Source organism: Lagopus muta, chromosome 6 (assembly GCF_023343835.1).
Source record: "Lagopus muta isolate bLagMut1 chromosome 6, bLagMut1 primary, whole genome shotgun sequence".
Taxonomy (NCBI): Eukaryota; Metazoa; Chordata; class Aves; order Galliformes; family Phasianidae; genus Lagopus; species Lagopus muta.
The window spans coordinates 15,591,706-15,619,375 of NC_064438.1; the positions used below are offsets into that span (position 1 = coordinate 15,591,706).

At 46.2% G+C, this 27,670-nt stretch overlaps 1 protein-coding gene across 1 annotated transcript in view; it reads right to left on the minus strand.

Annotated features, from left to right (window-relative positions):
* Positions 1 to 2,178: 2,178 nt before the first annotated feature.
* CD151 (CD151 molecule (Raph blood group)) overlaps positions 2,179 to 27,670 on the minus strand; it is a 31,890-nt gene continuing 6,398 nt past the window's right edge. The window contains exons 2-9 of the mRNA XM_048948565.1: positions 21,350 to 21,469; positions 16,358 to 16,461; positions 15,524 to 15,715; positions 11,047 to 11,121; positions 8,602 to 8,706; positions 7,609 to 7,764; positions 5,247 to 5,333; positions 2,179 to 4,429 (exon numbers count right to left, since the gene is read on the minus strand). Of these exons, the coding sequence (XP_048804522.1) occupies positions 4,370 to 4,429; positions 5,247 to 5,333; positions 7,609 to 7,764; positions 8,602 to 8,706; positions 11,047 to 11,121; positions 15,524 to 15,715; positions 16,358 to 16,441 (759 nt within the window). The 5' untranslated portion in view covers positions 16,442 to 16,461; positions 21,350 to 21,469 and the 3' untranslated portion in view covers positions 2,179 to 4,369. The remainder of the gene's footprint in view (positions 4,430 to 5,246; positions 5,334 to 7,608; positions 7,765 to 8,601; positions 8,707 to 11,046; positions 11,122 to 15,523; positions 15,716 to 16,357; positions 16,462 to 21,349; positions 21,470 to 27,670) is intronic.

A 27,670-nucleotide genomic window follows, 5' to 3' on the forward strand; every position in this document is an offset into this window, starting at 1 on the left:
GTGAGTAATCAAAGCACATAAAGTGATGTGAGAAAAACAACCAGGCAATAAAGTCTGCTCGGGAAGGTTAAAAGAGGATTAACCAGGCAGTTCTTGGAGGAAAGAGGGTGCTTTATCACAGCTGAAGTATGTGCTGGGAATGTGGTGTGCAGCCAAGTGTTTCCTGCTGCATGAGCTCGGTCACTGCCTCAGTTTCCCTCGTAGAAAAAAGCAAGAGACTCAAGCTTTCATCCTGACATCCTGCAGAAAGGGCTGCTTGGGTGGGAATAGGGACATCTGGGGCCTCCTCTCCTTCACTGCAAGGGAGGAGGAGGCTTTGTTGATGTGGTATGTGGGTGCCAGCATTCAGTCCTGCTTGAGGCAGCTTGTCTCTGCTCAGTGCTGTGACAGGGAGCAGCACAGAGATCCCACAGGAGCAGAGCAGCCATCAGCTTCTCCCAGGGGTGTGCACACATGGGTACAGCTGAGACAAGGGGACAGATGTACCGTGAGGATTTAAAGAGGCTGCAGGGCCAGATGCTATGCAGAAACACCAGCAGCAAGCTCACAGCTGCCCCCACTACAGTCTTCAGTTGCCCCATAACTGGGGGAAGGAGGCTGCTTGTGAGCAGGCACCTGGGCTTGTAGCACAGCAGCAAGCTCAGACCCATTGACATAAGAGCACTCAGGACTATGAGGGCCATCTTGCATCAAGGGCAATTGAAGCAAGGCTATGCCCATTAGGATCATTTTATTCTGCTGTGAGAGCTACTAAGTAGAGAAAAAGCACGGAATAAGGGGAGCAAATGGGCAGTCTCCTGGCACGGAGCATGGTTTAGTGTCTGTCCTTCTGGGGAGACTTCACAGCAGGAAAGGAGAGGCTATGTCCCTGTGTCATTTCCCAAGTGCAGCACATTTGTCGCATCTAGTGATGGAGGACATTACCATCTTCCTGTGCTCCTCTCTTTCCCCCACTGCAGCTTTGCTCAACCCCACAGGGAAATGAGGAAATTACAACCACTGCCAAAGGCAGGCTTGAGAAACAGCAAAGAAAAGGGCACCAACAGCACTTTGAGAACAAAAAATCCTCCCAGGTCTATGACCTGGCTTGGGGTCAGCATCTTGTTTGAAACAGAGCAGAAATAGGGTGACTGCCACAGTCTGGGCTCTTACAGAAGCTGCCTGTTGTTCAGTCTGTTTTCTGGTTTATTCCCAGCAAAGCATACTGGCCCCCACAGCACCCCAGGGGAACACAGCACAGCTGCGCAGCCCAAATCTCCAGGTCCAAGGGGAAAGAAATCAGTGCTGATGCCCCAGGAGGAGGTAGCGCCCAAGGACCTGCGGCTGCTCAGCCCGTGGGGACACTGCACAGTCGTGACTGCAATCCCCTCACAGACACTGCAGAAGCCAATTCAGAAAGAATGCAAGAAATGGCTTTTATGCAATTGCTTGATGAAAGACACCACGCCACAGCCTTTTCAGTTGTCATCCCACAATAGTTGTGCCGAAGGGGGCTCATTTCCCTTTGGGAGTGAGACAGGGCAGCACGATCCACGCCGCACTCCTGGTGACACAGGGGAGCACAGGATGAGACATGAGAACAGGGCCAAGGTCTGTGACCCACAGCCTTCTGTTGAAAGAGCACTGCTCTTTGCAGAATGCTGCAGCAGCCCTTCCTGAGGCTCTTCACGTGCTCACGATGTTCACCTTTCCATGTTATTTTCAGTGGCTGAGCACATTCTGTGGTTCTTTGCTTGGCTGCCAGGGATGGCAGTGAAAAGGCTGAGGCCTGGAGAATGAAGGCTCAACGGCACGAGGCTTGGTGTCACCACAGCTTTGCTGCTCTCTGAAGCGGCTGGAATTAGAGCCACCTGATTGCAGGAGCTAAATTAACAGCGCTATGAATCCTGAGAGCCACCGAGTGGCCGTGCCCATCAGCTGCAGGCACCTCCATCGGCTGAATACAGGCATATTTCACATTTGTAATGAGTAAATTTCAGCCTTACATCAGCAAGGATAACAAAGGGCAGGCCTGCTGCCTTCTTCAAGTCTGTCACGCGAGGGGGAAATGACTACAGCACATTGTGTAGGGGAAACGCACAGCACAGCCCCACTCTTCCCGCAGGGCAGGATGCTGCTTCCACTGCTGAGGAACCCACATAACACACATGCTTCACGTTACCCTTTGGTTTTGCTACACAGAGTAAGTACAGAGCTTTATTTTTCTATTGGCCAGCAACTTAAATTGAGTTAAAAAAAAAAAAAAAAAAAAAAAAAAAAAGCAATGAATATTATTATACAGAGAAAAAGTATAAAACAACTCAATGGACACAAGCCAGCTCTGTTCCTATCTCATTCTTCCAGGCTCATTCCTGGCCTCTCCCAGCCCTGCACAATGCATTTCAAGGAAACAGGCAAAGGCACGTAAGAAGATACATGTAAGAATGTAGAAATATTGCTTCAAGCAACGTGCTCAATATTTTCCTCAGTTAGTAGTCAGCACTTGTCAGAAACTTGAATATAAAACAAGAAATAATTTAGAGATTTCTCCTTTAAATCATTACACAATAATTTAGATTTCTCTTCCCTCTTTCCCTTTGCTGTAGGACAACGGATACACCTCAGTTCCTCCACCTCTTTTTGCATTAGTGTTAGGGATTATTTCACGGTGCTCCTGTTGACGGGGGAGTTTCAGATTTACCTGCTCCGAATTTTAACTCGTCACCCTTCAGCCCCCTCTGAAGGACCAGTCTGGGATTGCTCTGTGCATCAAACCCTCCACAATGCTGCAAGACCCTTCAGGGCTCTGGGTGATTTTGCTGATGCGTGCTGCCAAGGCACCACCAAAAGTACAAGAGTGTGAGTAAATTACTTGGCTTATAGAAGGGTATTATCTTCACTGCTTAGGAACCCCAAATCCCTACAGCCCTTTCTGCTTCACGGGTGCACAAAGCACATCAGGAAAGTGAAAATAAAATAATTCTGCTCTACCAAGCAGACTTCTTGATGAGAGCCCTTTCCAGGATGATTAGGAAGAAAATGTTCAAATCCCTCAGGACAGGAGAGGCTCCCGAGGTCCTACGAATTCAGACTAAGACCTTGTTGGCATAACAGTGGCACCAATTCCACGGCAGCAGTCACATTTATGCCCTGTAGGTAGCCAGGATCCCAATGCAGAGATAACATTTAATTAAATCTATTTAATTAAACAGACAGTTAAACCCAGCACTACCAATTTACCAAATACGCTGGAGCAACTGGGGGAAGCTGACTCTACTGTTTACTTCTGGGATAGTCTGGAAAGTGGGCTTCCAGATCTCATTAAAGCCAGAAAACCCTCAGCTGATTAATGAGCTCTTTGGAGGCTGATACAACTTTTGTATATATTCATTTCCCACCCAAGAGAGACAAGCCTGGAGGTTTTTATTAGAGCATCAAGCCCAGCCCAGGGTGTCTCTCAACATGTAAGAGATGTGATGAGGCATTCCCACTAACCAAACAGGCCAAAGGGTAGCTTGATATGTCAGCTCCACTGACCAGCTCTTCACCAAATCACAGCAGGGGACAGGCCTTTGAGCTTTCTCATTCGCACTGGAAGCCACTAAATAAAAAAGACTAGACCCAAAAGAATTAGAAAGCAGTCCAATGTCTTTGGCTCTAGAATTGCTAGGTGGCAAAAGGCTTCTTGTGGCTCCTAATGGCACTGCGTTGCAGGGAAGCTTCAAGGAAGAGGAGGAAGGATTGCTGAGAAATACTAAGGCACCCAGATCTTGACAATATTAGAGCTGCAACAAGATTTCAGCTGTATCAAGATGTGCTCCTGATCAGCACAGAGAGCAATTCCTGCCCCACACAACCAGACAGGCATCTTCTCAGGTGGAGAACAGCTGTGTTAGGACATCAGTGCACAGGCTGGGGGGAGAATGACAAATTTTCTGTGTCTGAGAGATTCGAATCTGGTTCCAGCTCAGCGCAGAAACATCATCTGTCCTCACAGTCAACGCCCAGCTCTGCTGAGCCACTTCTCAAAAAGCAAACTGTGGTTCCTGTGTAGCATCCCAATACTTTCACGCTAGCTCAGGAAGAGCCCCAGGAGAAATGGCCCTAGATAAATCTTGCCTTCTAGTTACATCAAGGGACTGTTTTGCTAAAGCTTCTAGCAGAAGATCCACAACTCTTCTGTTTCTTGACAGTGAAGAGGACCTGCTGAATTCCTGGCTGCCTTGTGCACAACGAGGAGGGTGACTTTCCCCAGAAGGGGCAGGTAAGGCATTTAATTAGAGAGAAGTCCTCAGGTTGCAGACACTTCTGTGGTGGTAGTGGAGGGTGGTGAGGTTGGCAGGCACTAAGGGAAGTGGCAGAGGGGGAGCTGACAGAGTTCCCACAGCTATTAATATGGCTCCTGCTTCAAACTCCTGTACAAGCAACAAGTGAAAATCATCCCGAAGATCTACAGGGTAGAAAAAGAAGAGAGAAACGAATGACAAAAACAGAATGGATGCAGTGGAGGTAGCAGCCTGAAAACTAGCAGTTTGGACCCAGATCAGAGTGGCAACCAGATCTGGCCTGGAGATACAGCACACCAGCTTGCAATGAGTGTGAGGGAACACAATCTGTGCTAATCCTCATAACTAATCACTAGCAGCTTCTCTAGAATGTAATTTGGATGTATGCTAGGGCAGAAGGGAAAATGAACAACTCCCAGAGATATCTGCATCTGGAAGTAAAGATTATTCTGGCTGTCTTTCCCCCTATAACGGTGTAGGAGCATCCACATCCTATCCCTTTATTCTTCAGACTCTCCTGAAACATTTGCTAACCCACAGTGCTGTTCCTCAGTATGACAGAGCCAGGGCAGAAACTCTGAATATAAAAGGAATGAACTGATGAACCAGGATGGGAAACTCCTCCAAACCAGCCCTTTGGCAGCACGGGCAATCCTGGCACATCCCCACCAGAGGTCTCTCTCAGGCTGCCAAACCAGCAGCCATAGCCGCACCTCATTTCTCACATCCCTGCTGCAGAACCCTGTCTGAGCAGAAAAGTGTTTTTCTTTCATCAGAAATGAAATCTTACAAACTGATAAAAGAGGCACTAGCTCTGGAGTTAGTGGATCCCAAGGTCACTGAAGTACCTTCCCTTACCTGATAACTTCTCTTTGCCAGGCAAGGAAAAGCCTGAAATACTAATTTTTCCATCCCTTAGCTCTTGGGTTTCTCGAGCTTCTGCCCAGCAAGCCCAAGATTCCACACAATTCCACACAATACCTGCACACAAGCAATGCTGATCCCAACTATGCCAATAATTTTCAGATGTTCTTGAATGAAGTTTTCCAGCTTGGTAATGCAACCATTCTGCAGGGAAAGAGAGAGGAGACAGGGAAAGTCATCTTCATTTTAAATTCTTGTGTCTCACTTTAAGACAGCAGTTGCAATCCCTGAAAGCATCCCTACAAAAAGCAGCGTCCGTGAGCATCCTCTCCTTGCAACACTGCTGAAAAAGCTATACAGATTATGCAAAGTCCATACTGTTTCTGTACGTCTCAGGAATTGCTGAAGGTGGCTGAAGAAGTACAAAAGAACACAGCACATTACAGAGGATTTCTCTCAGATTTTCCTCTGAGGTATGTGGAGGAGGGCTCCCACACTGCTTAGCACATGCCTGGAGAAGGTGTTTGCTCCTCTCTGGACAAAATGCCAAGGAAATGCAGCATCAAGACCTCTAACATGAGAGGAGCCGTTTGAAAGCAAATTCCTCCCAATGTTATTTATGGGTTTTAATGTGGACTTGGAAAGCCAGGCACTGACTACCTCTGCCTTTCACTTGCATCCTTGGCTGGCAGCATAACATCCTGGTTTCAGGCCCGTGTTTTTGTTGCCATAATGCAAAAATAGAACAGTAAGAGAATTCTCTGCTTATTTTGGAAGACTTCTCTTTAAATAATTAAACTGTTTCAACTAGTGAGGCAGGTTTTCCATGGTAACATCAGGGGGATTTGCTGTGTAGGTTGCAACAGTGCCCCAAGGGTACTGGGGCCCTACAGCCCCAGGAGTCTACAGTGAACACAGACACCTACATGTACCCAGGCAGAGGGAACGAGTGAGCATGCACTTCTCCAGGGAGGGATGGCAAAGGCCTCACTTTTCCCACGCCCGAATTAGGTTTCAGAGTAAGCTCCAGCTGCTTCAGTGTGAAACAATTGCTCCCATGTCCTGATCTGACCCTCTTCTAGGTTCTTCCCCAAAGCCACTAAAATCTGTTCTGAATCCTGACTTAGATGCTGTATCATGAGAAACAATGTTAAGTGTTGAGCCACATGGCCTTTGGCATCTTTTTATACTTTAGAGCTAACGCTGTGCTTGTGCTTGGCAGCCCACAGGACCTTCCTCAGTAACCCAGCTTCACACAGCACAGAGTGAAGCTGGGGCGAGCCAGCTCTGCCCTCACACACTTGCAGGTTTCCACACTCAAAGACACCTCAACAGCCCTTGGAAAATAACAGATTTATGGGAAAGTTTTCTTTCAGGAGAGCAAAACCCAGCCAAGCAGCTGGACATAATAAAGTGCAGCTTTAGTAGAGCAGAAAGCCTGGACTTCATCTCTGCACCTGGCAGGGGGCAGAGACGAGGAAAAGGCTCCAGCTGCTGCTCCCATGCCTCAGTACAGCCAGCCAAGGCACAGGTTGCACTGGTGAGAAAACAGTCTATGCTAACTCACAGACAGATTCATGGTGAGCAAGTTAAAGCCAAGTCATAGGATTGAAGGGTATGAAAACAAAAGCACAAGAAATTCTACCGGTTTTATTCAACAGGATGAATAAATGGTTCTACAGCTACCTGCCTATTTACTCAGCTACTTTGGGATTCAATTTGCTTCAAACAAGCCTTTCTACCAGCTCAGTCCAAACTCATTTCACCCCTAACTGCAGTTCTCTGAAACTGGCCTAATTTGTCTGCTAGGGAGACCCATATCCTGTTTCATCATCTGCAGGTCAAGTCTGTCAGTTCTGATGCTTGACTGTATCTCCATTTGTTCCTCACTAAGTGCAGTAACAGGAAGCTTGGAATGCAAGGCTCAAACCCAAGTCTCCTGCCAGAAGCAACATCTCCTACTCCCTCATCACCAGCATATTCTGCATTAACAAATATAACTTACTATTTTTCTCTATAGCAAATAAAATGGTGCAGAACATATCCTTGCTTTATTCCTCAGTTCCTGAACTCTCTTCTTTACTGCTTTTACAGTCCTTTTCTACATATCAGGTTCCCTGCAAATGCCAAGAACAGCCTTGAGACAGATAAGAAGTGCTACCCTTGCCTAATCCATGGCCCCTCCTGTGCAGAAATTAATCCCATACCGTACCCACTGGGTGTTGGCTATAGTATCACTCTGGCAGCCACGAATACATGCCTCTGTAATAGCAGCCTACATGCAGGAGCTCAGACACTCTGACTCCTCTATTTTTTTTTCCCCTTCTTCCCTGAATCTTTTTAAATGTAGCCTGGAAGGCTCAACACTCAGAGACACAAAGTGCCAACAGTTTGCAGCACCAACCCAAAATCCTCACTTCCTGCCCACCTCCTTGGTAAACTTTGTGGCAAGAGGCTCTGAAGCCCTTTTGTTCTTTACCTCCTTGTAGATATTGGAAGGATGGTCCCTTCGGCCACACAGGTCAGTTATTGTCTTACAGCAGCTGTCAGGAACTTTCCGTCCACTGGCCTCTGGAGATTTGATCCACATGCTGTCAGCCCAGTCTGTGTAGTTGTTGCTCCCACAGCACTTGAACTGCAAACACAGAGCACAAAGCTGAGCCTGCAAACACTGCAGCTTCCTTCTCACTGCAGCTTCCTTCTCCCTCCAGCCTCCCCATATCAAGCTCTGGGCTTCACTCTCCTTTGTCGAGAGACTCCAGCAATCTCACTAGCCTATATTTTTTGACTGCTGTAATTATTAGTGAGCTCTGTTTTAATTCTGGTGATTAATTATCAGCTTCATTCATCTTCCACCAGTTATGACTTTTGTTACTGCTGAGATGGACTGTAGCTAGAGTGCACCTGCAGCTGCCTCGGCTCTTAATCACCTGACCAGAGAGCACTAACAGGGTAGGTATAATTACCAGTTACTATTGCATATGCACCTGGCAACAGGGCATTACGTGCATAGCAGGCTGCAGCTTTGAAACTGCTGGACCCATGCCTGTGCACAAAGGTCCATCCTGTGGAAAAGCCTGTCAGAACTGCGACAGCCCATACCTGAACCACCCCAGAGCCTGACACAGCTCGCAGTAGCAGCAGGATCTTTCATTACATCTTGCTCTCTAGGGTACTGAGAAGCTTAATGAAAAATGTCAGCAATTTCTCCAAAGCTTTCATGTGGTAAGTAGAAACAGCTGTCAGAGTGACTCGGCACTCCAGTTCACTCCAGGATCAATTTAGATGTTGTTTACTCAATCCTACTGGGGATCCAATTCAGAGATTACCCCATGCCATTCCGCTGGTAGCACGGCCAAGATCCTGCACACCACCCAGCCTGCTTTGACTCAAAAGAAGCAACCTGTATGTCAGATGATGAGAGCTCACATCACTTCCTGTACTGTGCCATCGCTTTACCAGCAACACCCACCTCCTGTTGCAGTTTGTCCACTGCACTGGTCACTCTCTCTTCTCCCTCTTTGCGGTACTTCTGAGTCATGGTGTTCTTCAGGTTTTCCTTCAGCTCCGTGCTCAGCTGAATAGAAAAGACAAGCAGGATAAAATCACAAGGCAAACTCACCTCCCCTCAGGGCGACCCAGAGTCCTGCATAAGTTTCACTGCTATTGTTCCAAGAGAAAAGAAAGCCAGAAAATGGAAGCTACAGCTTCCTTCAAGTCATCTTCCAAGGCTGGACTGGCTTCCAGGAAGCAGGCAAGCTTACTTCCAGCTGATTAAAGACCATGTCTCCACTTTTGTAACCAGAATGAGGCGATTCTTGGCCAAATTTCAGTCTGTGCAACACATCACCATAAGGGTCCTCACCTCACATATATAAGAGGTTGCCTAGACACAATACAAAATTGTGTCTGCTTGAATATGAATATGCCATGAGACCACATGCTGTCTTCTGTCCCTGAAACCTATGGCAGAATACTAAAACACAATCAGTCTGTTCAGGAGCAGGAGGAAATCAGAGTCCTGAGCACACTGGACTGAGGTCATATGGTCTGAATAGCTCTTGAAATGACAGCAAAAAGGATGCCAGAGGAGGGGGTGAAGAGTGTGATTGCAAGATTACTTTATGGCATTTCTTGGTAACAGTGACAAATTTATAAAACCACAGAGATAAAGTCTGATTCTGTAAGTTCATCATTTCTGAAAATGCTCCTATTGTAAACTACTGGTAGGTTCAGGTGACTGGATTCAAATATTTCTTTCCATGGAAGCTCTTAATCTAGCTAAATTCCTCTTACACATCAGTGGAGATAGCTGTAGAGATAGCTTCTCTATACACCTTTTATTCTGTACAGCAGTAAATGAGAGGTCAGATGCTGCACTGGGCAAAATACAATCTGCAGTTTATTTTCCTTTTGATATATTATTATTCCCAACCCCTTGTGTTAAGTGGGGACAATACCTACCTCACAGAGTTGATAAGAGGCTTCACTCATAAATATTTGAAAAGTACTTTGAGATCCTGAGCTGGGAAGCTCTACCAAAGTGCAAAGGACTTAATGTAATAAAGAGAAAGCAAAAGGTTCAGCAGCTGGAAGGCATCAGAGGCAAATAAAGAGGAGAATCCATTAGCAGAATTAGTACTTGGGAGAAAAGCAGTTACCTGCAGGCTCACAGGGAAGAACTGCAGCATGGAACAAAGACAACAACAGAAAGGGAGTTTAGACACACAAGGCTTAGATACCAAAATCAAGGGCTGAAATAAAAACAGTGGCAAACACAGCAAAGCAGCCTGCAACCAGCAAACAAGGGGTATTTGTCAGCCACAGAGCAAGGGGAAAGTGCAGCTACCCATCAGAGTGCCCTTGAGTGATTTAAATCACTGAAGGGTACAGCTGCAAATGTGTCATCCCTTACTCTACCTAAGGATCAGCTCCTTTTCATCCTTTGTCATACATGAACCTAGTGACTTTGCACAGATGGATCCTAGCTTTCTGCCATGCTCCTGGGATGGATCTTTCCCAGTTTAATATATACACTCATTCCACTGACCCCCTCTTGGTTCCTACCAAGCAAATGAACTCACAACACTCTGACTCCTCACAAACTGCCAGTGCCCATTCTGGAAATGCAAAGCACAGAAGTCTCAAAATAGAAAGGAGTGGTAAGGAATCCTAACAGTGAAGCCAACAAGATGGGACAGGATATCCAGCTGCTCTTCAGACGGGCACTTGACAACAATTCTAATTCACTCTTTCCAATCAATTTCCAGACTTGAGAGCAATTTCCCAGGCTGTTTGTGTTCTGGTGGCTAAATATCCTTTGAAAACAAAGCGATGATTTAAGCCTCTGTCCTCTGCAACTGCAAGAAGTGCCAACTTAGAACTGCAGCTGCTGGAAGTCTGTGCTGTTACCCTCAGCTATGATGGTTAAGTAAAGACCTCAAAAACGTCATGGACCTGAAAGGACCTATCAAGCTGGACCATCTTTGCAAGTTCAGGAGTGTGGCAGCTACCTTGCTAGATGCAACAGGATCACTCCTATGGCCTGAATATATTAGGTAGCACTAATGTCATTTCAGTTGCTTGCAGTGTGACTTAAAGGGTATTAAGGAGTACTACACAGCCTTAACAGTTGTCTTCTAGAAGGCTCTGCAGCCTGCAAAGGTAAACCACAAGAAGGAGCTGAGCAGAAAGGCTGAACAGCCTCCCAAGTGTAACCATTAATGCTTTGCCAAAAGCAGTGAATAACCTAAGGTCTTTTGTATGGGGTAGAAAGTGAGCACAGACATGTAGAAAGATGAATCCCAATCAGACACTCAGTCCCAAGCCTTCAAATCTAATTCTGACCAGAGAAACAGGATGATGATCAGCTGTTTTCTCTCCCTGGTTTGAATCTGTAGGACTGCTGTTCACTCACCTGCTGGTAGTAGATATAGGCCAGGATTCCAGCAATGATCTCCAGGAGAAAGATGCACAGCAACAATATGAAATACTGTAAAATAATGGGAAAAATAGGATGTTAGAACAGAAGCTTGGAGCTGGTTTATCACTAGCTAGGAAAATGCATGCCACTGTCTTTGCTGATGGTTTTCTGCAGGAGATCTCAAAGGCAACTGCTGAGATTAGGACCTCAATAGGATAGAAAGGGAACAATCCCACTGGTCAAGAAACAAAAACAAAAAACAAAAACAAAACAACAAACATGCTTGATAACTGAAGACAAGCAGAAGCAAGTGTGAGTATCCAAAACAGTCAGAGGGATATACAGAATGGAAAAGTGCAGGCAGCTAAGATAAGATCATTAGACAGAAGAGAGTGGTTGCCAGATAACCTGATGAATATGTTCAGTATCATAGCAAATATCTGCTTCTGACATAACTACAAAATAATTTTGAAACTTTTGCTTGCTTTCACATTGTTTAGGGCATTTCACAAAGTTATTAAGGAGAAATGTATGTTACAACAATGATTCAATAAGCCAACAAAGGCCCATTTGACCAAGGACATAGAAGACCAATTAAACATAAGTTTAAGACATGGATTTACATTCCTAGGGACTTCTGTGGGACTCGACCACCATCTGCAGTGCACTACTGAAGTGACAGATTTTAGAAGAAAAGAAAAAGGCAGTTCCTTTACAGATCTAGGCTGTTCTACAACTGCTATTAACTTCATCTTTTTGTAGATGAAGCCGAAGTGGCACTAGCTTCATCTATAACAATGACCTTGTGCAAAGTTCCTGTAAGACTTGTCCTGTTTGGGACAGAATACATCATCTCCCACTTTCTGTTTTACTCAAGCTCAGAACATGGCCATTCCCAAGACATTAAGTAAACAGCTCCCTAAAAACATAGCTAGCCATGAAACCATCTCTCCTTCCAGCACACAGAAGGACAGTGAAGCCCTGGACACAAGCAAGACTGCTTTCTGTTACACAAAGATTACTCACTGCACTGCACAACCCTGCTTGGCTGGTAGACACAGGTATTTCTGAGCTACTTCACAGGAATTAAACAGTCCAGACACAAATTCAGATCAGGTTTCCTTTTTCACTCCTGCTGGGATACAGCAGCTGCCAAGGATGGCCAGCCGGGTTTTATCTGCAGGCCTGGCTTTAATCTGAGCACACAATCTCAGGCTTTCTCTCCCCAGCCCCACACCAGAAGTCTCTGCATACTCTTGTACAAGGTACCCATTCATACCACGGCAGTGAGTCACTCAGCAGAGAAGGGAATAGCTGAACGCTGGTCCCAGCCCTCACAGAAGGTTGAAATGGGGCAAGAAAGGATTGAAGTACTCTGATACAAAGGCTGGCTTTCTTTTGTTGGGACCTAGTTATGCCCTACTGCCCTGACATCATCTCTCTGCTGAAGAAGGGGAAGGAGGGTGGCAGGATGCTGGGAACAACCAAGGAACTGCAAATCTTCTTTTATTTATTCTTCTCTGCTCAGTGTCGTCATGTCAGTGGCATTCAGGTGGAGCTGAGTTGTGTCACCAGAACTCAGCTCAAGCTGGCTTACCATGGATACGAACAAACACATATCCAGCTTAGAGAATGTGAGTCATGAGGTCCCTGTTAACCCTTGTAAGTGAGGTCAGTGCATCTGCCACCCAAGTACCCAACCTGCCTCTGCTGATAGTCTGCATCATTATCCTTATCTTGGCTTCATCTCCCCCTCAGGGCCCCTTTTTGAGTATCTATTACACCACATCATGCTGTCATAGGGGAGTGGCAGCTTTTGCTCTGGAGACAAACAGAGCACAGGACTGCTTTCCTTGTTCTTCACCAGGAGCTCCTGGTCTTTTAGAACAGACCTTTGAAAGAAAGTGAGAAGCATGCCAGCTCTGGCATGGAGCAGCAGGGACATGCTCTACTCATTTTCCAAGAAGCTGAGAAACCAGTAAGAAATGTGGAATCCCCCAGAGGCCTGCAGGAGACGTGTGGAATCTGGGTGGGCTCTGAGCAAAATTTATTCCTACTGTGGCTCAAGCAAGAGTCAGGATTGCATGGTGTGTCCTTCAGACACAGAGGGTCCAGATTCCTTTCATTCAGTTTCAAGTATCTGAGCAGAGCATTAAATCTGAGCATATTTTCTATGAACAATCCAAAAGAACGAGTCAATCCACCTACAACAAAAAATCACTATCTGGAGAGATCTTTCCACCATCTAAGAAAGCAAAGCCCTTTGATAAAAACTTGGGTAAGCCCGAGACTCCTTTTGCACACTTCTGTATATGAAAGAGTGCACCTCGACTGAAGTATAATATAGGAGCTGGGTAAGGATGGCCATGCAGGTTTTTGCTCCCCAGTGCTCTGCTACACTCAGCAATTACCTCAGCAATTCAGCTGAAAGTGAGACAGGAGAAGTTCTGTTCTAGTTTATAAATCCTAACGAGATTCTTCCTGACGCAGAGAGAACACCCCAGTGGCAGCTTTGTATCACACACTGACTGCTCTGGCAGGGACATAGCACAGCACACAGGAAAGAGAGAGCAAGCCTAATCCATTTATCATTGGTTTTGCCTAATACTGCTGAAATGGTTCCCTGGTGAACACGGCAGCAGCTTCAGCCTCTGAGCTGAAGTTTGAGCAGGTCTTAAGAGCACTACTGCCTCTGATGGTTGAGCTCCACCAGCAGGGCTGCTCTGCAGCATCACACTAACCAGGCTGCAGACATACTGCAGAGTCACAGAGCAGATGAAATGCCATGTCTCCTGCCCGAGCCTCAATGAATCACCTGGCTAAGGAGGTTCACAAGGAAGGTAAACGGGCAATGACAAAGAAGTAGCATGGCTGCGAGGGCCCTTAGAACTCGTAATTAAGTAGAAAAGCAGCAAACAAAATCACAGGTTCCTGAGACTTCAACAGAATAACAAACTAACCACCAGAATCATGCTTTACAAACAAATAGCAGCCAAAGTTGCCCGCTGATTTTTAAAAGCACCAAGGAGGCACCAGGGAGAGGAGCGCCGCTAACAACATTCCCTCTCATATTGCCACAGGCCTCTGGTACCAAGGGAAACTGGAACAGGCTGGCACAGCCCCTGGGGCACTGAGTGTGAAGCTGTCCGAGTCACTGTCTGAGCTCAGAGCTGGCAGAGGCCCCCAGGCAGGCTCACTGGGCCCTGGCAAGCACAGCCATGGTTCTTGTGTACATTACTCACTGGCAACTAAAGCAGAGCACAAGCAAGAAGAGACAATAGGTCTGTCGCGACCAGCCATTCTGAAAGGATGCATGGTGTAAGGACAGCGTGACCTTTTGTTCCCGAGACACAATTATTAGTTTTCTGTGGCAGAATAACAAAGAAAACCCCACCGGATTTTCATCTGTAGCTTCTGGCTGAGGCAAAAAGACAAAGGGAGATCTCTTTGGCATGGAAAGTAAGTGAAGAGAGGCCAAAATGGACTGTTACAGACTGGGAGCAACAAGCATTAGCAAACCCTGTGCTCTCCTCCAGTTCTGCATTCCTAGCCCTACTCTGCCTCTCACAGGAATTACTAGGTCTTCAGAGCTGTGGTACAAGTGTCAGCATTGCTCATGGCTTCTCTTTCTGCTCCTCTGTAGAAGGGAAAAGCGATGGTCGCGTGAATAAGGACTTGCAAAGTTGAAGGAGCTACTGAAGGGCTACTGCAGCATCATTTCTTGTTACTGTGAAGGCAAAGAGCCACTGATTGTTACTTCAGTCACTGCACTCACTACTGCAGCTCACTACTGAAGAATGTTGCCACACTCCAAACTGAAAAGGAGATCTGCAAGGGAGGAAGCAGAATAGAAACCCCAGGGCCAGTACACACTTTGGTGTAGTGGGTAAGCAGGAAGCAGAGCAAGTAACATAAGGAAGGGTGTAAAAAAAAGCAGATTATCAAAATTCTATAGCTTTAATTTCAGAACTATTTTTTTTTTAGCCACTATAGAAAATTTCCATTTAATATTTTCTTATCTTTGATAATTCTGTGAAAAAGCATGTTAATTTGACACAAACTTAGTGTTGTTAAAAGCCAATTTTCTTACATGTCTCACATATTTTATTTTCTCTTTCCATTTTCCAGAAAAAGAAGATGGACAGGCAGTAAAGAAGGAAGAAAAAAAGCCACAAGATTTGGTTTTGAACAATTTCAAACAGACATTCTCTCACACAGTGCAGATATATTACAACTATATTTTGTCCTTTTGAGGTATGCAGTAGTAAATTTGGATTGATGAAATGAAATGCAGTAGACCCTGTCACTTGTGACAAAGATAGAAGTGTTGTTAAAAGCTGGAAAACTTGATGGTATTTGCCCTCGGACAAATTAATAGAGTTGGTGTACAATAGACAAGATGTTTCCCTCCCTCTCAGCATTCTTCAAGGGATAAAAAAGGAGCATCCCCCTCAAAAAGAGCAAAACTTACCACTCTAAGCAAATTCCGACGCTCCTTGAAGGTGGCACAGCAGCCAAGGATGCCAGTAACCATCACAACCACCCCTGCCACCACCAGAATATAAGCAGTTGCTGAATATGTGCTAGAAGAGAGCAGGCTGATGTAGTCACTCTTCTTAGCCAGGGTCCAGGCGCCCACTGCCATCACAGCCCCGCCAGCCAGCTGGGTAAAAACAGAGGCAAGCAAATGAGGGATATCCAATACGTGAACTTCTCACCTCCAGAGCAACTGGACTGAGATATCAGAGGGTGCCCCAGCACTGCAACCTGAACTAAAGAAATCCACACCAAAGGAAGGACTCCCAGAGACCTCATTGGGATGGAGAGCAGTACTCTGGTAGGGTTTAAGGAGGCAAGCTGTGCATACCACGCAGGGGGAGGTGCAAGCTATGTAGGACAGAGACCCTTTGGGATCTGTAAGTTTTCAGTGGAAAGCACTACTTGGTGCTACTGTGGACCAAGCTGCAAGGAGTGATCTGTTATCCTTGCTATAGTTGTCCCCCTCCACTGCCAGGACTCAGGCTCCCTGAATATGCTAGCTAGGTGAAGTGAAAGCGAAGCATGTTTTCAGGCATCCAGTTATTTTCCATACTTTGAAATTAGACCTATTAGTATCAAACTACAACTTCTGCAGCTTGGGCTGGCAAGTTCAACGGGTGGGATTTCATCCCGTGGAACAAAATCTGGGTTCCACAGATGTCAGAGGTTTTTACTGAAGATTTCACTAAGGCCAAGGCTTTTGTGCCTTTGCCACCAAATCTGCAGTGCCATCTAGGAAACTCTGAAGCAGGCTGAAACTTCTTACCCAGAAAAAAAAGTTGAAGATGAAAAGCAGGTATTTGAGACAGATAGTCCCGCATGTTTCTTTCTTCTCAGTATATTCACGCATCTTTCCGGCTCAGCAAATTCCTGGAGAAAGGAAGAAAAAAAAAAAAAAAGTTTGAAAAGCCAGTCACTGTGCCTCTTTTCCCAAAGGGCAGCACTGCTACTCACCTCCTGCAAAGAACTAAAGACCTCACACTTCCAGCCTTTTGCTGAGGTATTGCTGAGGTAATGCAGTGAGCAAGCCGTTCAAGTGGCTTCAGGGATGCCAGACAGTGCTTACTTATATTAAGAGCTCTCTTAGCCATCTGAGTGACCTACACAGCACAAGACCTCACAGGGTGTGAAAGAGAGGCAGATGGTACCAGCATGTGGCCTTCCTGCACTGCCATCATCATCCTTCTGTCTCCTCATTCTGCTGTCACTTCTGGAGGCTCATTTTCCTTAAGATTAATACTTGTAGAAGAGGGATCAGACCTACAGCTGCATGAGCACAGCACTTACTGTGACCAAGCCAAAACAGTGGTTGGGTTTTACTGTAATCAACATTACTGTAAGGAAACTTCAGTATAGTTCCATGTTCACTTCCTCCTACTTAAACTGAAATAAATGAAGCCTCAGACCTGTTACCCAGCACATCCCACGATCTGGCTGACTGCAGCACCTAGCTGTTACTTCTGAAGGGGATGACAGAAACTGTCTTTGGCATTTACAGAATAATGTCTCCAGAGAGTTTTCTTTGCTCACCAATGCTTGTTAAAACCGCTTTAAATAGATCTCTAAGTTCTATGTATTTTTAATCTTTACAAATGTAACTAGGAGCATACTTGTCATCCATCCAAACGGCCTCTTTTTGAATCCCAGCAATATGTTGGGATAATTAATTCTCTTCCTCACTCTGTTTATTTCTCATAGCCCTTCTCATCATTCAGCTGCCTCACAGCTATTAAGGAGGAAGCAACATAAACGCTGGTTTTGAATGGTCTGACAGCATGAAACACTGCAGATACATAAACAGCCAGAGTTTGCTGTGGGTCAGACCCCATGCAAAGTGTTAAAGATGTGCTATATTCCAAAGTAATTCCACTGTCAGCAGAAGCTCTGTGAGGCAGTTTGAAGAGGTATAACTGAATCCTCACCATCTCTCCCCTTCAAAGAGCTGCATTCAATCAAAAAAGTCCTCCTCTTCCCTCCACACCAGCCAATATGGAATGATGCAAACACTGCTTTCTACCAGCATCTACCTCTCCCTCTCCAGGGGTTCACCTCTCGCAAGCTTCCTCCAGGGATAAACAGGACCTGCAATCCAACTATGCAGTACAGACAACATCTACCTTGACAAGCCCACTGCAAGACACCTTCCAGTAGATAAACCCTCTGGTAAGATCTCTTACCTGCAAGCAATGGGTACTCACAGCCAGGCTGCACCTCAGCTCGCTAGGAGGATGGGTTGGTCAGTGTATTCTTCCCTGTTACATTTCTAACATCTGCTTTTAGTTTACTCCTGAACCAAGGCTTGGAGCAGCTGCCAATTCTGCAGCATAACTATATTTTATTTGCAGGAAATTGTTTCCTTTTGCTTCACTAGGATCCACTCAAAAACCTCAGGCAGGTCTGCACTTTAGGAACTAATAAAGCTTAGCAGGGAGCATAGGGGCGAGAACATGCCCACCAGTCCCACCATGCCTGTTCCCTCTCTTCTTTCACAAGAAAACATTTTCCTTTAGAATAACATCTGACAAAACAGCTGGCAGCAGAACAGTATTTCATTAGAGAAGAGAGCAGCTCCGAGCTGGTGGCATATATATCAAGGAGACTTGACTCATGATCCTTAGGAAAGATCAGAAACTCCAGCAATGCTCAGATTAATTACCACACTGCGATACTGCAGCCTGGGGCAGGGGGAGGAATAGATGCTGGTGGCACCTTCTGCTCTGAACAGACTTGTAATTCTCAATGAGAAGCTACCTGGCGAATGCAGTACTCAGGGAAGGTGACAGATTTACAGCTCCCAGAGGCTTCATTTAGCCACAGAACAGGAATGGCAGCAACCAGGCAAGATCCCACTGCTATGCACACCTGAACAGCTCAAAACAGGTATCTCAGATCAAGGCAGATGCTCCCCAGAAATAGGCTCTAATGTGCTGGGCTCTGAAGTAGGCCTGCTTATATCAGGAACACATGAAGAGGAAACTGCACCACAAGTTTGCTGAGAGGATGCTGTGAATGCTAACAATGTTCACTGTCCTTGGGCCGGGCCCTCAGCTCCAAAGGACTCTAGAAACTCTCCCTCCAAAAAAACAGCCAGCATGGTTATTTCCACGTGTCATCAACCTGTACCTCCTTCTGATCTGAGACCTCAGAAACACAAGGCCAGCTGCTCACAGCTCAAACTGCACTTGCAGGCAGATGACAGGGAACCTGAAATTTGGCTCCACAAGCAGGTCCTGCTCCACTGAGCACAGCAAGCAGAGCCTTTCACAGAGCTCAGCTTCACTGCTGGGAGGAGGGATCTATCTGCTTCCAGTAAGCTGGCAGGGAACAGCTGCAGGCTTACAGAGCATAGTGATTCACGCAGGGATGGCAGGCCATGAATCAGAGAGCAATCAGGGCTGTCTCCTGTATGATCTATCCTTTCTAAGCAGGAGCACCATCACTGACTCCACAGCGAGCTGTTCACACACCATGCTCTCCTTACAGCTAGGGCAAGCCATGCTCTGCTGCTCAGGCTAAGGATGGCACTGGGCTCTGAGCCATGTGGCCCCAAAAAGCACAGAGGTGCTGATCTGTACCACAGCACTGTAGTGAATGATGGGGAACTCAGAGTCTTGTGCAGAGTTCTGTGATGTGGGCAGGGTCTCTTGGCTTCAGTGCTGATAACAGACCCACAGAAGCAATGTGAAACGCTCTTGAAACTGGACAAGAACAAGCAACGTTACTTTAAATGCACGGCTGAGTTTTATTTCCAAACATAGAAGCAAAGGTCTGTTCTGAATCACAGAGATAATTATAAATGAGCTCTTCAGTGAACAGAAAATGGCAAGCCATGACACAAGGGTGTATTTACAGATGCATAAAACCATATTAATAAGACATGAGCTCAATAACAGGAAATGTTTTGCTAATTGAAGAAGTGGCTGAAAGACCAAAAACATTTTCACAACGAAGTTCATTTGGTCCAACCCAATAGACAGTGGCTTCATCAGTAAACTAAATTTAAAAAGTAATCACAGAATGTAGGCAATGAAACTTAGTTATGCAATGAAAAGAGATACTTTTACCTTTATTTACCAGAAATCAAGAGCAGGTTCCTACCATGCTCACAAATAACGCTCTGAAATAAAATACACAAAGATGGGTGGAAACAAGAAAACAAGGAAAAAATCTCAGTGTGACAGAAGCTGCACATGAAAGAAGAAACAGTCTGAAGATTAATTCAATAAATTAGACACTGAACAGCTTGAATCCAACTGTCACCTGATTTGGCTTCCTGCACGACCTTGGGCAAGGACCTTAGCCCATCACTTGCTGCTGCTCTTCCTTCCCAGTGCAGGAGGCTCAAAATACCCTAGATCTAGCAATGCTGTAAGGATGTGAGAAGCCTTGCAGCCCAAAGAATGCCAGCTGTGAGCACAACAAGCTCCAGGCAACCAGTTTCGGGCTCTCATCCTTACTGAGCTTGAACCCTTAGGACAAACTGGACAAGAGGAATGCACCAATAGTTGAGTACTTTGGCCCCAGTTCTGCATGCTGAGCACAGGGCAGCAGCAGTAGCGCTGCACAAGCAGCATTTTGTTGCACTGACACTGAGGCACCTGAAATCTCAGTGGTATATCACATCACACAGACCACTGTATTTTTACTGGCAGAGCCAAAGGCATACACAGGCACGCACCTACACCACAGCTCAGAAAGCACGTGGCAGGCACACACACACACACACACACACACACACACTCTCGTGCTGGCTAGACATTCATTTAGTCATAGCACACTCCTCCAGGTCCATTTGCCTCAACTTGCACAGTAACAGTACTTAATTAAACAGCAAAGAAATCCAGGTCTGCAGGCTTTTTCTGCAGAATCTGCCCTAAAGCAGCACCTGATGGATGGTAAAGAAACAATGCCAAAGCAAATGAAATAGCTCCCAGGCCATCAAAAGTGTTTTTAAAAAATACTTAAAAATAATGAATGATAGCAAGAAAATTGGTATCCTAAATGTCAGTGCTGTCACTTTCATAGATATTTTTTCTGAACTGGGGCAAAACAGAACATCTCACACCTTATACCACACTCATTCCCGTAACTAAATGCCCAGCAGGAAGCAAAGGCAATATGCAGCCCTGCAGCCAATCTTTGCCAACGCACACAAGACAGATGTGCTGCAGGAAATCCTACTGCACCTATGTTGCTAGGAAAGTGCAGCTCCCAAAGGGCTCTAAGTCCAATATTATTGGCCTCCTGCTAATATAGCCACCTCAAACACCCTGCAGGCATGCTGCTGGAGTGAGGGGCAAGGTACAGCTGCCTGGAAAGCTGGACCAGATAACTCCGACCTCGAGGCAGCTCCTGGGAACTGAACAAACACGCTTTCCTGGTACGTGCAATGCAGCTGTGGGACAGAAACTTTTTAGCACCAGTGAACTGACTAAAGAACCTCATTCTCCAGCAAGACGAAGCTCCAACTGTTGATAACATGACCTCCGTGTTCAAGTTCCCCCTCTATAAAAACAATAATATTACCACCACTGCTTCACGTACCTCAGTGGGTTATTTGAAGAAATGGCCTCTGGCTGCTTATCAAGTCACCAGCACATCTTGCACAGCTCAGAAAGCAGCAAGAAGCTGTTGGATGAAACCTTCCCAGCAGAGAAGCTCTAAAGCTTTTAGCAAATTGCTCTGATTTACAAAACTACTAAGTTTCATTATCTATCCAAACTACCAGCCAACATGGGTCAACAGATCCAACACTGACCTTCCCCTACCAAAGCACTCCTCAGAACCACCACAGATCTTCAGCCCTCTTCAAAAGCTTCTCTTCCACCCAGTCTTCTTGCTGGCTCTGGTCCTCTGCTGGATTCGGCAAAACAGAAAGCTGAAAAAGAAAGGAAGAGAGAATCATGAATTATGTCAAAGATCAGTATGCAGTAATACGCTTTATCATTAAGCCATCTTCTTAGTAGAGAGTGCCTGGTTTCAGAAGACACTATGAATGCATTTCATTAAATTGGAAAGCGTGCACTGGTTAATGGGGAAGAGTCAGACTGCACTGCAAAGACCTCCTGATGGCACGAACCTGCCAGAATGCACTTACATTTATGTCTGCAGCATCTTATAAATGCTGCTACTGCTTCTGTCAAGCCTGTGAACAAACCACAGTGACATTCTGGTCTGAACAGTCCAGGAACAGCTCCATGAGCAAGCTCTTGAAGACCCATCTGTACAGTGGGGTGCTATACACCATGTTATGCTTCAAAATGATCACTGGATCATTGCTTTAAACCCAGGCATGAGTAGGCACTTCTAAACTGCCTGGAAAGAGGAAAGTGGGGGGCATACAGTGCCAGAACTCATTGCACACATCCTTTCTCATCTTCCAGGGTTTAGGAGTTCCTGATGCTAACTTACTTCACAGCTTAAGGCTTAAAGTCTTCCATCTACTGTCCCTCTGGGAAATGGAAGCACTAAAATTCCCTGACTTGCCAAGGTGGGATAATGAAGTGTTTGCAAACCATCTGGGAAGAGAAAAAGGTTACTTCTTATTATCAGATCAAATTCAACACAATTCATAACCATTTCAACTTTCTATTATCTTCAAGGGGAGGTTCCTGCAGGTCTTTTTCTGGCATAGTACAGACAGCACACGTTCACTTATAATCAGCTTGGTTTACCCTCGCTTCCATTCCCTTTGAACAGGGATGAACATAAATGCTCTGCCAAGAACTAGAAACTCGTTAATTCACATTACTCTGTAGCCTCTAGACCACAGGAAAATCTCTTGAGAGAAACAGTGGAAATCCCAACACTTGAGCCATACAGTTGTACGCCAAAATCCCAGAATCATAAATGAAAATTAAGCAAGAGAACTTTCTGAGGAACTGGGGAGAGGAGGGAAAGCAGAGCGCAGACACTGGCAAAGCAAGCAATAGCTCTGACACATCCTTGGTCCTGAGGCTAGATCAAGCTCTGACACTGCTGAAGCAGCCTTGCTGCAGTACCATTTTTACATCTGCTTCTTGCTGCTCCCACACTCCTTTCCAAAGAAAAAGCTGACCCAGGATGCAAAGCTGAATGTTTTGTTTTCCATTACAGCATGCTGGAACATGCTGGAAAGTCAACGTACTTGTGCCTCAGGGGCAGTGGAGAAGGCAGAACAGGAGCCAGGCATCCAGTGAGGCAAAGCAGCTTCTTCTCAGGAATTTTCATTTATACTTGGCAAAGGGGAGACACGCAAAACAGATTTGAGTCCAAGACCCTCCTCCCTGAGGAGGAAATCAAACAAGATTCCCTAGAGAACAGCCTGGAAACAGCCTTTACTCTCTGCACGCTGTCTGAACAATGATACGCTCCTCAGAGCAGGGCATCATCTTCCTTCACTGCAGAGTGCCCAGTGCAGGAGTGCTCACCCTCAGCCCCTTGGAGCTGCTGAGAAATGAGCACAAAGCAACATCCTCACCCCTTCCTAACAGGCCTCTGCACAGTGGCTCTGGCAGAGGTGGAAACAACCTAGAAAGCCACTGACCTTCAAAGAAGAGTGAGGTCTCTTGGTCACCTTTGGTAGACCCTCCATGGCCCTACCTCTCTGCTGCAACAACACTTTTCTGAAGGCCTTAGATTAGCAAAATCCCCTCCTGGGAGTTTGGGAGAACAAACCCTCTGGGTCCAGACACCATCTCCACAGATGTTACAAAGCTAGGTTCTGGTACAGGTTTGTCACTCTTTCTTTTTTGCACGCTTGTAAATTCTCTCCTTTCTTCTGCTTTAGCAGGTTAATTTTGCATAAGACCCTCAAGAGACGTAGACCCTTAACTCTCGTTAATATGGATAGAAGTCCAGTATCCAATGAAGAACTACGTGCCTAAAGCACCTGGGGAGACACCTGCTCTTCAATGTGAGCTGTCTCTCAGATTACTTAGCTGTCCCTCTGATTTTTTTCCACGACTGTATTCCAGAAGGAAGGGTGTTGCCGAAACAAAAATAGCAGTGAGATCAACTTCAAACTTAGCAGGGATATTTATATTCAGCACCACACACATACTTGTGTATTAACGTGTTCTACAAGAGGGTTAGTCAAACCTGGGAGAGACGATGGCTTGCTGTGTCACTGTTAGAGATAAAAGGGAGAGGAGAGGAGAGGAGAGGAGAGGAGAGGAGAGGAGAGGAGAGGAGAGGAGAGGAGAGGAGAGGAGAGGAGAGGAGAGGAGAGGAGAGGAGAGGAGAGGAGAGGAGAGGAGAGGAGAGGAGAGGAGAGGAGAGGAGAGGAGAGGAGAGGAGAGGAGAGGAGAGGAGAGGAGAGGAGAGGAGAGGAGAGGAGAGGAGAGGAGAGGAGAGGAGAGGAGAGGAGAGGAGAGGAGAGGAGAGGAGAGGAGAGGAGAGGAGAGGAGAGGAGAGGAGAGGAGAGGAGAGGAGAGGAGAGGGAGAAAGAACAATTAAGCACGCCCAAGACTGTGATCATGCTCCAGAATTGTTCTGCTACAACACAAACAAGAATGCTTGCTAATGCTTTCCAGTCCTTGCAAAACATCCCCAGCTCGGAAAGCCCCAGCCACTGCTCCCAGCACTCAATAACCTGGGGAAAAAATCACCCCCTCCAAACACTGACCATGGCAGGAGCTGGAAGGCAGCCCACAGAGCGGCACCCAGCACATGATTAATGGGAACTCCTTCTGTGTCCAGCAACATCATCTTGTATCTAATAAGGCCTCCTTTATTCAGAAGGATGCCCTAGCACTCTACACTATTTATACACAGGAACCACTTCACCAGTCATTGAACTGAGGCACAAAACAATAACCGCCTTTTTTCTTTCGCACTTGAAGCGCCAGAAATCAGCAGCTGGGATGTGTTTGCAGAAAGCTCACAGCAAGGAGAGTTTGCTGGGATAAGGAATAGCGATTCAGACAGGTCAGGGTTAGCCAACAGACATGACAAACCATGCTCGTTACAGCCTACCATTGATATTATAAATTCTGTTTTCCCATCTCTGCTCATGGGCACTGTGTTTTGCTTTGCTTTCAAAAGCAGGGCTTTGTCTGCGCTGGAGAATTTACCAGTAGCATTAAGCCGCATTTCTAAACAGAAGAGTTTGTGCAGAATCAGCTTTCCTCCTGATCCCCTCCTATTAATGACACTGTCATTTTCAGCTCAGCTCTCAGAAGCAAAGCCATCGGGTTCTCGGTGTTTTCATGCAATATGCACAAAGCCTCCCCTCCCTGTCACCATGCCAGTACTAGGACCAAGCCAATAAATGCACTCATTACAATGCTCCCAGCCCCCACAAAGCTACTCAGGCAATTCTGTGCACGAATTCAAAGCCATTTTCAAATAATGCAGTGATCACAATGATGCCTTCACTCTATAAACAGGTGGTTTTTACACAGGGGTTCAGGCTTGGTGCAAAGACTAACCTAAGGACATGCTGTGGCAAGCGTACAGAGTTCAGCTGCAATCTCTTTGCAGAGGTGCTTTCATTGATATTCCCTACTAATCTCAGCAGTGAAAATGCAACTAACTAAAAGCCAGCAGATTTTCTAGCTACTTCCAATCCCAGGTGCATGGTCACAGCAGGTCGCCATCTAAATTAGCTCACAAACGAATGCTTGGGACTTGAAGTGCAAAAACACGACCAGCATTCCTTAGAAGAGAGGATGGGCAGTTGATGTCACTGTTCCTTGCTTCTCAATGACACAAAGTCCAACAGTCTCACAGCCTGAAAGAGTCTTAACGTCCCTCAAAGCAACTAAACAAAGAAAAGATATCACGATATAACAGGAGCAGTAGGAAAAGATTCTTATCTCAAGATTCATCCGCCAACCTGCTCTGTCCTCCGAAGACCTCTGCAAGAATACAAAGCTGTCAAATGCCCATTTTCAAACTACCTGTTAGCACTTCCATGCCTGCACCCGAGACACCTGGCTGCAGGTAAGAGCAGAGCAGAACATAAGAAAAGCTGGCTACATGTAACGGCTGTGCAACACCTGTTTTGCTTTAACCAGGCTGATCTTGTTGGCGCATTCTGTGCTGGAAATGACAAAGCCAAAGTCCTCCAAGTCAGAACACAGCCCTGACCCAGGCAGCCAGCCTCAGACTAAGCTGCACAAAGGCTGTGTTTTAACAACAGTTGAGAAAGGGTTGGACAATGGAAACGAAGGTAACAGTCTTATCGCTTCAGACACGTTGCTGATTAGCTGAGTGCCGCTTTCAGCAACAAGTGACAACTTCCCAGTGCATTAGGAATAGATCAGATACCTGCAGAACCAGGAATGGGGAGATGCACCCTGTGTGCTGATGGCAAAGGGAACATCACCCACAGCAACTCTCACCTCAGTATGGCAGCTAGAGAGCTGCTGGCACTACCTGCAGGAGCTTCCCCTCCTGCTCAGCACAGCCACCTCAGGCAACAGTGCTGTCATACCTGGAAATACCCACTTCTCTAAAAGCAGTACCACAGGAACGGCCAAGAAGTCTCTTCTGACCATCAGTCCTTACTACTACCCACAGGTGCAGATCTTCAAGTGGTCTCCAATTTGGAGCAATCAAATGCTTTCAGGAGTTCTATTCCTTTTTAGAGCTAAAAACACTTCACTAGAGCCAGATCAAATATCAAGCACAACCGAGGGCAAATTAAGTGACTTTTCATTTTCTGGAGCTGAGAGCCCAGTCCATAGCTGCCTCTTTCCTGTTGCTATAGAAGCAATACTGAAAACACCCAAACCACACTGCATGAGGCAGCACTGAGGAAGTTCTTCCAGCAAAAATCAAACAACCCCCAAGCCAAAAATACAACGTTTCTCCCCCTTCCACTGCCCCTCCACGCAGCAGGCTTTAAGGACTCCACCAGAACCATTTATGCTACTGTTTTTAGATTAGCCTCCAAACTTGACAGGGAAGCATCAGCATGTGAATAAATAACTGGAAGGAGAGGGCTGTGCTCAAGGCAATTACTTGCTGGCCCTTTGCCAAGGCTGAAGGCAGAGGCAAAAAGCAGTCCCCAAGCTCAGAGCACACTCCAGCAGGCCCTAAAGAAACCCACTAGCCATCAGCCAGAGCTGCCAGCAGCAGCGCTGGGAACTGGGCTCATATAGGTACTCCGTGCTGCTTCACTTAAATTACAGGCAAAGGGCAGGTGGCAGCTTCATAAAGGGAACAGAGCTATAATCACCTCAGAGGTGTGCTGGGCTTTGGCAGGTCTCTGTCAGTATGGTCTGCTTTGTTTGGAGCAGGGAGGGATAACAAAATGAAAGGGGGTTCCTCTAACAGGTGTCAGCACACAGCGGCTGCATTTCAGATGCAGCTAAAAAATCCTGCCATGGATTACTTCCTCACACCTTCAGGTGATTCCAGCACTGTACGAACAAGCCTTGTTACAGGAAAGCTTAAAAGGAGTTTGATACCTAATTCTTTTTCACCCCCCCTCCCTGCAGAGCCAATTTTCACGTTTAGAGGGACCATATAATCTCAAATGTCACTGGCATATGCTCAGGCTTTGGACTACTACTTTGCACTTGGTAAAAAGCAGCAGCAGAGCATTTTCCTCTATGATAGGAAGATGGCAAACATCTTGACACCAGAGTAAGCAGTGTTCCCTTGCAGCTGTCTGCTTTTCCTTCCCTGCAAATTCTTTATGGCACAGCTGTGAGTCAAGGACCACATTTCCTCAATACCCTGACCAACTCCAAGGCGAGATCAACAGCCAGGATTTTTCCTTGTAAGTACAGTGGCTTTAAATTCCCTTTTTTCCTGCCTGGGAACACACCAGAGGTAAGCCCTGGCAATGAACAGGCTTTGTTAAGCTCGTTCCCTAGCACATCACAGGAGCTGAGCAATATGCTTGTATGTTCCCCTCTCAGGAGCAGGAATGAGACAGCAACCCACCACTCAGAGGCACAGCAGTTAGCAGCCCAACAGTTCCTCCTCTTCAAATGTACGAAGATGTCCTATGCATAAAAGTGGAAAGAAAAAAAATCCTCCTCAAGATGACAAGGTAAATTGCAGGCTACAGCAGGCTGTGGCAAATCACAAATCACCCAACTCACCTCTTGCAGAACTCTCATCTAAGCCACATCTCTCACAGGGG